Source organism: Bufo gargarizans, chromosome 6, assembly GCF_014858855.1.
Source record: "Bufo gargarizans isolate SCDJY-AF-19 chromosome 6, ASM1485885v1, whole genome shotgun sequence".
In the NCBI taxonomy this organism is placed as follows: domain Eukaryota; kingdom Metazoa; phylum Chordata; class Amphibia; order Anura; family Bufonidae; genus Bufo; species Bufo gargarizans.
In genome coordinates this window covers 118,159,791-118,171,448 of record NC_058085.1, presented here as the reverse complement: position 1 = coordinate 118,171,448, position 11,658 = coordinate 118,159,791, and the positions used below count along the sequence as shown (strand labels likewise).

At 43.0% G+C, this 11,658-nt stretch overlaps 1 protein-coding gene across 1 annotated transcript; it reads right to left on the bottom strand.

Moving 5' to 3' along the window:
- Window positions 1–507: 507 nt before the first annotated feature.
- On the bottom strand, window positions 508–10,561 carry LOC122942014 (P43 5S RNA-binding protein-like). Its single transcript, XM_044299509.1, has 9 exons — window positions 10,436–10,561; window positions 8,151–8,251; window positions 7,985–8,078; window positions 5,361–5,449; window positions 4,255–4,328; window positions 4,102–4,182; window positions 1,722–1,951; window positions 1,548–1,601; window positions 508–753 (listed from the first exon to the last, which is right to left on the bottom strand). The coding sequence occupies exons 1-9, from the start codon at window positions 10,559–10,561 to the stop codon at window positions 508–510; spliced, it is 1,095 nt and encodes a 364-aa protein (XP_044155444.1).
- Window positions 10,562–11,658: the final 1,097 nt, after the last annotated feature.

Sequence of the window (11,658 nt, the reverse complement as noted above, 5' to 3'; positions counted from 1 at the left end):
GCCAGTTATCCAATCGGATTAGTTACTCCTTAAAATGCAGTATGAAGGGCTAGATCTTTAAGAGTTGCTTTGGGTGACAATGGAAAGACAGGGCAGAGTGACTACTCTGCAGCCAGTAGTAATTCTACAATCCAGACTGAATAGACCACAGCACCACCTGTTGGTTGATGAAACAGTCACACAAGTTGAAGACAAACGATTTATTGTCTTTATAAAGGACAGTATGACCATTTGAAAATAAAAGTAGCATTACTTGCTAAAATTAATAAAAAAAACTTTCCCAGAACCTTCAAAACTAAAATATAGTTTCATCTATATATAAACAAAAAGACTTCAATATGAAGATACTGTCCACAGTATTCATCATTGCCTGGGCCATCTATTCTTTCATACCAATTTTAAAGAAAGTTGCAAGAACCTATTGCAGACCTTCATACAACAGGACAGTGGTGAGAGCTGAGGAGCGCGAGTGAGAACCTAAATTCTCTGAAGGAATAGCCCATCTCGTCAGGCAGCTTTTTCAGCCCTGGCCCGGGCAGAAGGCAGGTGGAAGAGGCTGCTCAGGTTCACTTCTGGCTCAGCAGGATCACGGAGCAGTCGCTCATTGAATAAGCCAGAAAGGTTACTCTCCAGCAGGGTCTTGCTCCGAAACCCAAGTTTCATGTTAAAGAGGCGACTCAGATTTTGCTCCACTGCAGGCAAAGGACGATGGTACCTTCTTCCACGCCTTGAGGGTTTCAGATTGAATTTAAGCTGAGGAAGATCATTAGAACATTTGTAAATGCAGACAGTAGCATAGAATATAAGACAAATTGTGTGAGGTTCAGCATTATGCCACAATATATGGTAGCTTGAGAACGCAAGTTTGGTGAATTACTCCAAACTCAATTCAACCATTACAAGATGTACAGGCCCTTCATGGGCACCTTTTTCTGTACAGGACCATTCTTGGTGGTGCAGTGGTTAGCATGGCTGTCCAGTAGCAGCAGGGGCCCCTGGGTTTAAATTTATAGTATGCACTTATATAGTGCTGACATATTCCACAGCGTTTTACAGACATTAGCATCCAAGTGTCCCCAATTGGGCTCACAATCCAAGTTCTCTATCAGTATGTCTTTGGAGTGTGGAAGGAAATCAGAGCACCCAGATGAAACCCATGCAAACATGGGGAGAGCATAAAAACTCCATGCAGATGTTGTCCTTGGTCGGATTTACACCCAGGACCCAGGAATCCACAACCTATGGAACTCGAGATGTTCTGAAACTAACTCCCAGCATGCTCTATTCACTTCTGTGGGAGATACAACAGCCAAGAACCCATGCATGCTGGGAGTTGTAGTTTCACAGCAGCTGGAGTGCCGAAGGCTTCTGAACCCTCTTCCAAGTTCAACAGTTAATGGTCACCATCTGTAGAAATACTGATTAATATGAAAATGGCTGATAACATGTGCTGGAGGCACAACACATTCAGCTCCCCCAGTGCTCATTTTAGAGTATTCCATTGTCTCAAAGTCCATTTCATTACCAAAGGGTCTTTCTATCCATACCTTCATCTTTTTCTTTTCTGGGTCATGTGCAACAAGGTGACGAAGCAAGCTTTCCTAAGGAAAATGGTGGTGGGGGAAATAAAAAAATAAATAAAAATAATTTAAAAAAAAAATGTAATTCAAGACTTTATACCATAGCTTCTGCCACCCTGCAAGCCATTGTGAACTACATACTCTCATGGCGAAAGTGCGGTCACAGCCAGCATGGTAGCAGTGGTAGGGCTGCAGACAAAGATGGATCTTGCGTATGTGATGAGTCAGGTTGAAGACTGTGTTAAAGGTCTTCTTACAGTCCTCTCTGGGGCAGGTATAGATGATGGGTTTGAACACATGGGTTAGTTTGTGTTTCCGCAGGGCACCCCTGTTCTTAAAGGGCTTATTACACTTGGCACACTTCAAGTCCACTAAAGAAATTCAGATATTGAAAGAAAATTAGAGCCTACAATTTTATGTCAATCTTCAATATACACATTTTTATAAACAGGGGAAGATTTACAAAAACTGGTGTAAAGGGAAAACTGGCTTACGGTAGTTGCCCCTAGCAACCAGATTACTTTATTTTTCAGTGTTCCTTTTTGAAAATGAAAGGTGGAGCGATTGGTTGCTATGGGCAGCCAAGCCAGTTTTCAATCACACCAGTTAATAAGTCATCCCCATGGAATAAAAACACAACAAATTTGTTAATGGATTTACAGTATTCAAGAAATCACGGCTGCCTTCTTCCAAATCTGTCCTGACTGGGTTGAGTATTGATGCCTAGCCCAATTCTCTTCAATAAAGCCAAGCAAGCAATACCACATACAACCTGTGGATAGGTGTGAAGCAGTTTTTTTGCAAAAGGAGACCCATTTCATAACACTTTTTACAACTTTCATGCAGGGGTGCACAGCCAATGAGGTGAAGTGAGGCGATTGCCTGAAGCAGCACCAGGTAGGGGCAAGAGGGGGGCAGTGGAAGGACCACAGGCAATGAGCGCTTCCATCGTAGAAATGCTCATCTCTACATATTCAACTGCATCACTGTATTCAGGACAGCAGTATAGTTGAATGCCGTGACAGGGCACCGAAGCAACGTCTCCCTGGCCCACAGTTTCCGCTAATGGACTAAAGCTCAGAGGCCGGCGTCATTGCGCTGACTGAGCCGGGCTGCATAGAGCTAAGGGCACAGACTAGAAGAGGTCTGTCTTGCACTGCATCGCTGAGAGCAGAATGTCAGCAAGTATTTGAGTTTATTATTATTATTTTTTGGGCAGCATGCCGTTTGGCCACAATGGGGTGAGGGTTATTTTGTAACTAGAGAAACCACTATGGGGACATTGCGGCTGTAAAAAGGAGCAATTTGTACTGCCACACATTATAATGTGGCCACTGTGGGGACATCCGTTCTACTGGGGGCACTAAAAGGTTTTTAGTACTGGCACACATTGCAAGGGGGAATTACTTCTGGGGGCAAAATGAGGGACATTACTACTATTGGGTGCACTGTTACCACACTATTGGGAGGACTGTTACATTGGAAGACACCCTGGCACAATATCAGCTTAGCACAATTTTTGGAGGACACCGTTTACAGCACTATAAGGCTCCATTTACATGTCCGCAATGCCATTCCGCATTTTGCGGAACAGAATTGCCGACCCATTCATTTCTGTGGGGCTGCATGTGCGCGCCCTGGATCTGGAAATGCGAACCCGCACTTCCAGGTCCGCAAATCTGATCCCGAAAAAAATAAACATGTCCTATTCTTGTCTGTAAGTGTGGACAAAATTAGGCATTTTCTATTAAGTGCCGGCGAAGTGCGGTCTGCAAAATGCGGAACGCACAATGCCGGTGTCAGTGTTATGCAGATCCGCAAAACACACAGACATGTGAATGGACCCCAGGTTTCAGGGACACCATTTGCAGGGCACAATTTAGGGCACTGTGCCAATTATTGAAGGGGATTGTGTAATAGAATTGTCATGAAGGGGGGGGGGGGGGAATCATTCGTTTCTGCAGTATAGTATTGGGAAGCACACTACTGGGGTGGCAAGATGGGGTGTTCAGAAGGTGGGGAGGAGGATGTAAAAGTAGGAAATTAAGAGTCAAGAGATGGCTGAAAAATCATGGCCGTCTGATCTGAGTGGAGAATATAAAGAAAGAACGTCTACATCAGAGGACACGTCACTGGATGCAAGAGGCATGTTTTGTAGTTCTGTGTGTAATGTTTTCCAAGTTTGTCTTTAATGGTAGGGCTGGAGGGAAGGGGTTAGGTTAAAGGGAACCTGCCACCTCCAACAAACATCCCAAGCTGGCAGCAGTACCTGAGTAGCCAGCAGCATGTTTGTAACAATAATTTTCTTCCTGCAGGCAGATGCAGCAAAAGCTGTAAAAACGTTCTTTAATCCAGCGCTTCTCTAGTCAGGCCTGAAGTCACGGAAGCAGCGGCCTCCTTGCTTCAAGTCACAGTAACTATGCCCCCTTCCCTGCCCCCTTCGCTGCTAAGGGCTTATAGACTGTCAAAAAAAAAAAAAAAAAAAAAAATCTATATGTAGACCTCCTATAAAAAAACGTACATGGATGGGTCTTCCGATGAGTCTGCAGAGCCGACCAGGTTGGAGAGGTAGTTTGACATCCTTGGAAAGGGCATCGGTAGCCTAAAGATTACCAAGTAAAAGTTACTGCCTGATTAGCAATGCCTTTGAAAAATACCATGTGGTAGCAGTTACCTGCATGGCGCCGGATGTGGCCTGCAACACCGGCTTTAGATTTGGATTTCCATTCACATCCAGGCTGGTCACAACTAAAAACCAGAGACGGAAAAGCAGATAGTGGAAGTTAGACAATAAGTTATTACAGGCCAGCCTAGATTCAGAGCTCTGAACCAAGACCAGGTTGTCATTGAAGGATTAACCAACCCAGAGTACACCAGATTTAAAAAAAAAAAAAAAAAAAAAAAAAAGATCAGTATTACAGGTTACTGGCCTCCCTCCCTGATTCTGAGACCTTCTTTGAAGGGGACCTGTCACCTCTCCCAACATGTGTTTTTAGCAACTAGCTGCATTTCCCAAGTAAGGTCCATTCTTGAGCACCTTTTCATACAACTACTTTGTGCCATTGCCTCATGATTCCTATGAGAGGTTTATTAATGAATAAAGGTCCACCTGGGTGTTATCAGATGGACGTTTCTCCCTACACAGTCCAACACTGACTAGATAATATCAGACTCTTCAGGGATACAGCCAACTGTTAAACACCCTGATGGACCTTTATTGCAGGCAATCCATTAAGGTAGTAGGAAGAGGAAAATGGCAAAACAGGTCATAAGAACAGATGCTCCACAATTGTTACTACATGGAGAATGAAAGAAGTCACGGACAGACATCAGGAGAGAGACAACAGGTCCTTTTTTTTTTTAAAGGGGGTTATCCTCCAGAATCACATGCCATACGTTGGGGGCACATGACCCTAGACTGATTTGAACCATGCATGTTAAAAATGAAACCCTCACTAAGCTCTGTGGGTTCTAACCAGGCTACGATCACATGCTTAATGCACAGTATGTGATGCCGCAAGTGGCTGCCGCACAGGAGTGCAGCCCAAGTCAGATAACCCCTTTAAGGACTGCAAATGTTGCGGTCAAAGTTCTCAGGATTCTGCTCATTCAGGAGAGCAAATATGAACCTGTAAGCATTTACTATAGCAGAACTGAGGGCTGCAGGGTAGTATTCCATGCAAACTAATCCTTCAAGCTCCAACATCTGCCATATATCCCGAAGAGGGACATTTCCAAAGACTAATACGCAGTTTCTACTGGCCATCATCAAGAACTCACCGAAACAGGGGCTCGCCACTATGTTCTGAGAGGTGCAGTTTTAAGGCCTTTTTCTTTCTGAAGGTCTTAGAGCATCCTTTCACTGAGCACTGGGTTGGAAGACACCAGACATTGCTTATAATATGAAATTGCATTTACACACAGATTAAAGTAAAGTAGTCAATGAAAGGGGTTAAAGCAACCTTGTAGACTGAAGGCAGTCACAAGATTGTAACCTGTAATTTGTTAGGATCCAGCTCTATATGAATAATTGGCCTCATAACAGAAGCCTATATACATAGAACTCAAGTACGGACAGTCTGAGCTGCTTTGGACTTCACTGTGCGATATAAAAAAGGAGACCTTAATGAAACAACCCCTTTTCAGAGTGAAGCTGGACCAAAGAGCCACCCCCATGATCCGCTGTTTGCACCAGAAGAAGAAGTTGGCGAGATGGGGAGGCATTACACATTGCTGTTGCGTTCATTTAAATTAAAAGTGAAAAAATAAAGCTCATGGGACAAGCTAACATTCTGGTTTCCTATTAAAGGGAATGTATCAAAAAATGTCCCATTTTTAAATTCAGGTTTTGCGATGCTGATGACCTATCCTCAGGATAAAATCAGAAACCACTTTTTGGTCTGTACAGATGGCAGTTTACGGCTAATGAACAGAAGCTTCTAGCTCCCATCCCTGCAGTTAAGCCCCATAGGCTGCATGCCTGTAAACCGTGTACCGGGGTGGGCACCCGGGATACAGTGAAGTCATGAACTAGGAAAGCAAGCCTAACACCAGCATTTGCCAACAGAATTTTACTGACCCGGGTCTGCTTTGTATCCGCTGGTGACTGAACAAAACAAATTCTCTCTAACAAGCTTGTGGTAGCACAGTGTATGTTGCTTTGTTCCTCTGCTCTAATCAGCATTCCTGGCAGCAATCCTACTTCCTCTGGACAAAATCAGGGTTTTGGACATGATCAGCTTCACTTAGCTGCAGCTCTGGTCACTGAGGGATGCTCTCACACCTGGGTGCCGTCAGATTCTCTGCTCACACAGTTCCTTAGTTTCACCTCCCTCTAAGATGGCTGCTCTCCTCTCTAGACTCTGTAAACCCCACCTCTCTCCTGAATATGGAGATATGTGCAGTCTGTAGCCGTGTTAGGAAACAGCGGAATCTTGTGGCCAAACAGCAGAATGTCAGTCCAGAACATTTAATGTAGTCTACACAAACAGTGCTCAGACAAGGAGAGCCGTTTCCCCATCTCACATGCCACTAGGCCTAAAGCTTATAAGGCAGCAGAACAGCAGGGGGCCCCCATATCACTGCAACCTTTGTTGCTTTTCAGGCAGCATGAGGGTCACAAACACCTATGTCCCAATGCAGGCATTACTGGCTTCATTACTGCGCCACTTGAGACCTGGCAAAGTAGGTAACAGTAATGTACTTGCAGCAGAAGATGTCTGTGGGCTGCATGGCAGATGAGAGCAAGACACAGGTGAGTATTTTGTTTATATAAATATGTACACTCAAAAGATTAGGGGTGAGCGAATCAACTTCGGATGAAACACTCAAAGTAGATTCGCATAAAACTTTGTTTCAATACTGTACAGAGCAGGAGCTAGTTACAGTATTAGAATGGATTGGCTCCGATGAGCCAAAGTTATTTCTTCGCAAAGTCTTACGAGTCTTCGGGTAATTTCATACATTAATATGTACTGTAAAAAACATTTCCCAGACCGCACCAGAGTTCGGGAAATGTTTTTTTACAGTACAGTTTATGATATTACCCGAAGTCTCATGAGACTTTGCGAAGCAATAACCGGCTCATCGGAGCCAATACATTCTAATACTGTACAGAGCTCCTGCTCCGTACAGTATTGGAACAAAGTTTTATGCAAATCGACTTCGGATGTTCCACCCAAAGTCAATTTCGCTCATCCCTTATTAGGGATATTGGACTTGTGGGTGAAATTTCAGGATTAACCTAAAATGCACTGTAACCTTTACAGGTGAACTTGATGTGACCTTCTGTAAACTTTTGAATGCACATGTACAACTGGTCAATGTTTCAGTAGTTTTTGTATAACTTGCAGGAGCTAACAAGGAGCTTAACAGCAGAATTCACAACAGGTGTTTGAGCCATGAACCGGCCAATACATTTCCTGGTTCAATTAGAATTGGTATATAAACAGTCCTCATCATGCTGTTCATATTTTGGCATCATGAGACCAATAAGATACCCAACAATTGCAAGGCTTCAAGCAGGAGGTTCTCAGACAGAAATGGCCACTGACAGTCAGCAGGTTGCAACAGATGCAGAGAGCCTGGAAGTGGACGTCATTTGGCCACATCCCACACTGATGACCGCATCATTGTGAACAACGACATGCGGAACCAGATGAATGCCACAACTCTAGGCACATTTAAGGGAGGTGAGAGGCACCCAATTGTCACAAACCTTTCGAAAAGGCTTACATCTGCGTGGTTGGGGCGGGGGTATTCTAATACAGGCCAAGCACTACAGTGGGGTGTATTATATGCACAAACACTACATAGGTCACGAAAAACCGCATCCGAGTTTGCCTTCAAGATCAGTGAAGTACACTTGCTGGGAAGATTATTAGCACTACAGCACCTTCACTTACCTTAAGGGGGTCCTCTGTCACATGTTTATACTTTTGGTGACGTTTAAGGGTCCTCTTTGTCACAAAAGCAGCCCGGCAGTCAGCAGAGGGACAGCTGGAAATAGTTAAGTTAATATAGGTTTAGTGCCCGTTTTATAAGACATACACAGTACAGAATGGGACTTACATGTACTTTTTCAGTCCCATGTGTTTTAGACAATGATTTTTGAGCTGGGTTCTACGGAGAAAGGCTTTCTCACACCCTGGTTTGTCACAGCGCCATGGCTTCTAGATAGAGGGGGGAAAAAAAAAAATCATTTAACACTACTGATAACCTACATGGTTTGGAACCAATACCATAATTGAATCACAAGCAATTTGCACTTTTTCCCCCCCAAGTGGGATAGAATGGCTACCTACTGAACATTACATCTCAACAGGGCAGAATATGACATCTGAGAGGCTGGAGTCACAGCAAAGAATTGGCCATGTTAAGATGCAACATGTCAGCTTTTTTCCCCTGCTGCTTACATAGCACTGAACAGATATATGGTCAGCTAGTCCCAATTCTAAATCAGCTCACAATCTAAGTTTTACATCACCCACTGGGTGATGGGCAACTAAGGGCTCATGCACATGACAGTATTTAGCGTTCCGTATACGGACCACATTTTGGTTCTGTATATGGAACCATTCATTTCAATGGGTCGGCAAAAGATGCGGACAGCACTCTGTGTGCTGTTCACATCAGTTGCTCCGTTCCGTGACCCTGCAAAAATTATGAGACATGTCCTATTCTTGTCAGTTTTGGAGGCAAGAATAGGCATCTCTATAATGGGCCTCCTGTTCCGTAAATTGCAGAAGGCACACGGACGGCATCCGTTTTTCTGCGGATCCGCAATTTGCAGACCGCAAAAAACAGCACGGCCGTGTGCATGAGCCCTAAGACAGTTTTCCTTTGCATCAGTTTAAAACCTCCCCATTTTGTGGAATCTAATGACTGCATTTAAAGAGGTATTCACTGGGCTTTTAATATTGATGACCTATCCTCAGGATAGATCAATATCAGATCGGAGAGGGTCCAACATCCGGCACCCCCACTGATCAGCTGTATGAAGGGAAAGTGCATGTGCAGTCTCCCGTTTATCTTTCTGCTCACTGCTGCTATGTCTATGGTGAGCAGAAAGAGAAAAGGGAGAGCAGGTCATTTTCTAATGACATTCCCTTTAATACTCAGAAAAACAGACAGTCAAATGAAATACATTAATTAACGGCTGTGTAACTTCGTATGCACCAAAAGACAAAAATTAAATACATCTGTCTAATTACACGGAAAAAAAAAAAAACACACAACACACGAGCTTGATGAATGTGCCCCACGACACATAAACCCAGTCTTAACATAGGATTCAATTTTGAGACCCAGGCAAATGCTCCAATAAATACAGAAGAAAAAAAAATTAATAAAAAAAATAAAAATCTGAAAGTATACTATAGTAAACTACACAAAACCAGGGAGTACGTAAAGAGCTGTATACAGGACACAGGAGCTGGGAGCAGAGGACCACAGTTAACTGCCCAACCCCAAAATTGTTAGATAGGAGATAGAAAGGGGCTGTTCACATCTCGTTTTTGCCATATATCAAGCCAATAGGTTTGTAGACAGCAAACATAGTACTGCATTACTTAACATACCCCTAGACTATAATTGGGCAACTGTAGTCCAGAAGTGCATACTTTTGACTTCGTTTGTGCTTTATTTTGCAGGACAGAACAGTATAACATACCATGCTTCTGTCCTACAGAAAAAAAAATATAAAAAAAATAAACCCCACACAAACACTAAGTGTTTTGACATTGCAGCGAATGAAAAAAAGAAATTTGGATATATATATTTATATTCATTCAAGTGATGCAGATGATTCAGGTGCCAGCGTTATTCCCCTGGGTCCTGGGGTCCAAACTCAATCCAAATAAATGTAACGCAGCACTCAGATAAAAAGTGATAATCGCTCTGTGAGAGCTGAAACATTGCCTGTATCAACAACGTGTTGAATAAATTTTGTAATTTTTTTTTCACTTTTTATCTAAGGAGTGCTGCGTTACATGTATTTGGAATGAAATAAATTTATATACATACATACATACATACACACACGAAAAAAAAAAAATATATGGATGTCTTAAGATCTTTAAAGTCTATATATATAAAAAACAAACAATACATTTATATAGCTTTACTGTGTCTAAACATAGCCACTTGACTTACAGCAAAAACAAGATGTGTACAGTCCCCAATACTGCAGTTATCATGCACAGCATTTTACACTATTACATGATAAAGTCACAAAAAAGAGATTATATATATATATATATATATATATATATATATATATATATATATATATATGGAGCACTTAAAATTCACATCCAGCCCAAGATAAGCGGACCCCACAGTCCTTCCCCTCTCACCTGTCCTGTGTGTTTAGCCACATGTTCCCTCAGTCTGACTTGTTTCCTGAACTTGGCCATACACCCAACCGATGGGCACATGCGCACAGGCTTCGGCTCCTGCTTACTGGCCACTTGGTTCTGCATATTAGCTAACCCCCCACAGCTGCGCTCCTCCATGTTATATAAGCCCCACTCCTGCCCCAGGTGATCTGACTTATACAAGCTGCCCGCACTCCTCTCCCTGATGAGGCAGGAGCTGGAGACATATCTGATTCAGCTGCCATATAGCAAATCACATGCCACCAAGACATGGGGGATATTTATCAAACTGGCTTAGTTGCAAATAGCTACCAATCAGATTCCACCTTTCATTTTCCAAAGGAGCTCTAAAAAATGAAAAGTGGAATCCAATTGGTTGCTATAGGCAACTAGGCCACTTTTCCTTTACACCAACTTTGGATAAATCTACCCCATTCATTTTGCTGATACTCTATTACTCTGCAGGAACGGGCAGGAACATGTGCAGGTAGCCTAAAAGTATATGCACATGAAGCGGTTAAGGGGCACTTAAAACTGCATGTAGGAGGAGAATAAGGGTACCTTCACACACGGCAGATTTTGTGGCAGAAAATTCTGCGACTAAAAATCTGTTCCAGTCACCTCAATGGGGCTTGCAGAAATCCATGCGCTCGCTGCCTCATTTAAAGGAATGGAACTGATTTTCAGTCACGGAATTTCCTGCCACAAAATCTGCCGTGTGTGAAGCACCATGATCAAACTGGTGTGAAGGAAAACTGGATTTGTTGCCCATAGCAACCAATCAGATTCCACCTTTCATTTTCCAAAAGAGCTCTGGAAAATGAAAGGTGGCATCTGATTGGTTGCTTCGGGCAACTAAACCAGTTTTAATCTCCCCCTGTAGTGTTGCTGTGGTTTTCAATGTGGTTGTGTTTTTTACAGGTGAAAAATGTTTCAATAGTAAAACCCACAATAAGGTCACCTGCACACTTCTGCAGCGTACCTACGGTTTTTGGTGCGGATTGGATGCAGTTTTGCCAACAAACTCACCGTTCCATTGAAAAGGGTGAAATCTGCAGCTAAACCCACAAACATAACTGACATGCTGTGGATAATTGAAATCCGCAATGCAGGTCAATTTCTGCATGGAAACAATCCTCAGTGTACATGAGATTTGTGTAATCCCATACACTTTGCTGGTAAGGTAACACACTGCAATTTTT

Excerpts from the sequence above, each read along its gene's own strand:
- LOC122942014 (XM_044299509.1), bottom strand. The coding sequence starts at position 10,561 with ATGCAGAACCAAGTGGCCAGTAAGCAGGAGCCGAAGCCTGTGCGCATG. Across the intron at positions 8,252-10,435 it reads TGGCTAAACACACAGGACAG|AAGCCATGGCGCTGTGACAA; the intron begins GTGAGAGGGGAA and ends CCCTCTATCTAG. Across the intron at positions 4,329-5,360 it reads AGTGGCGAGCCCCTGTTTCG|TTGTGACCAGCCTGGATGTG; the intron begins GTGAGTTCTTGA and ends TCTGGTTTTTAG.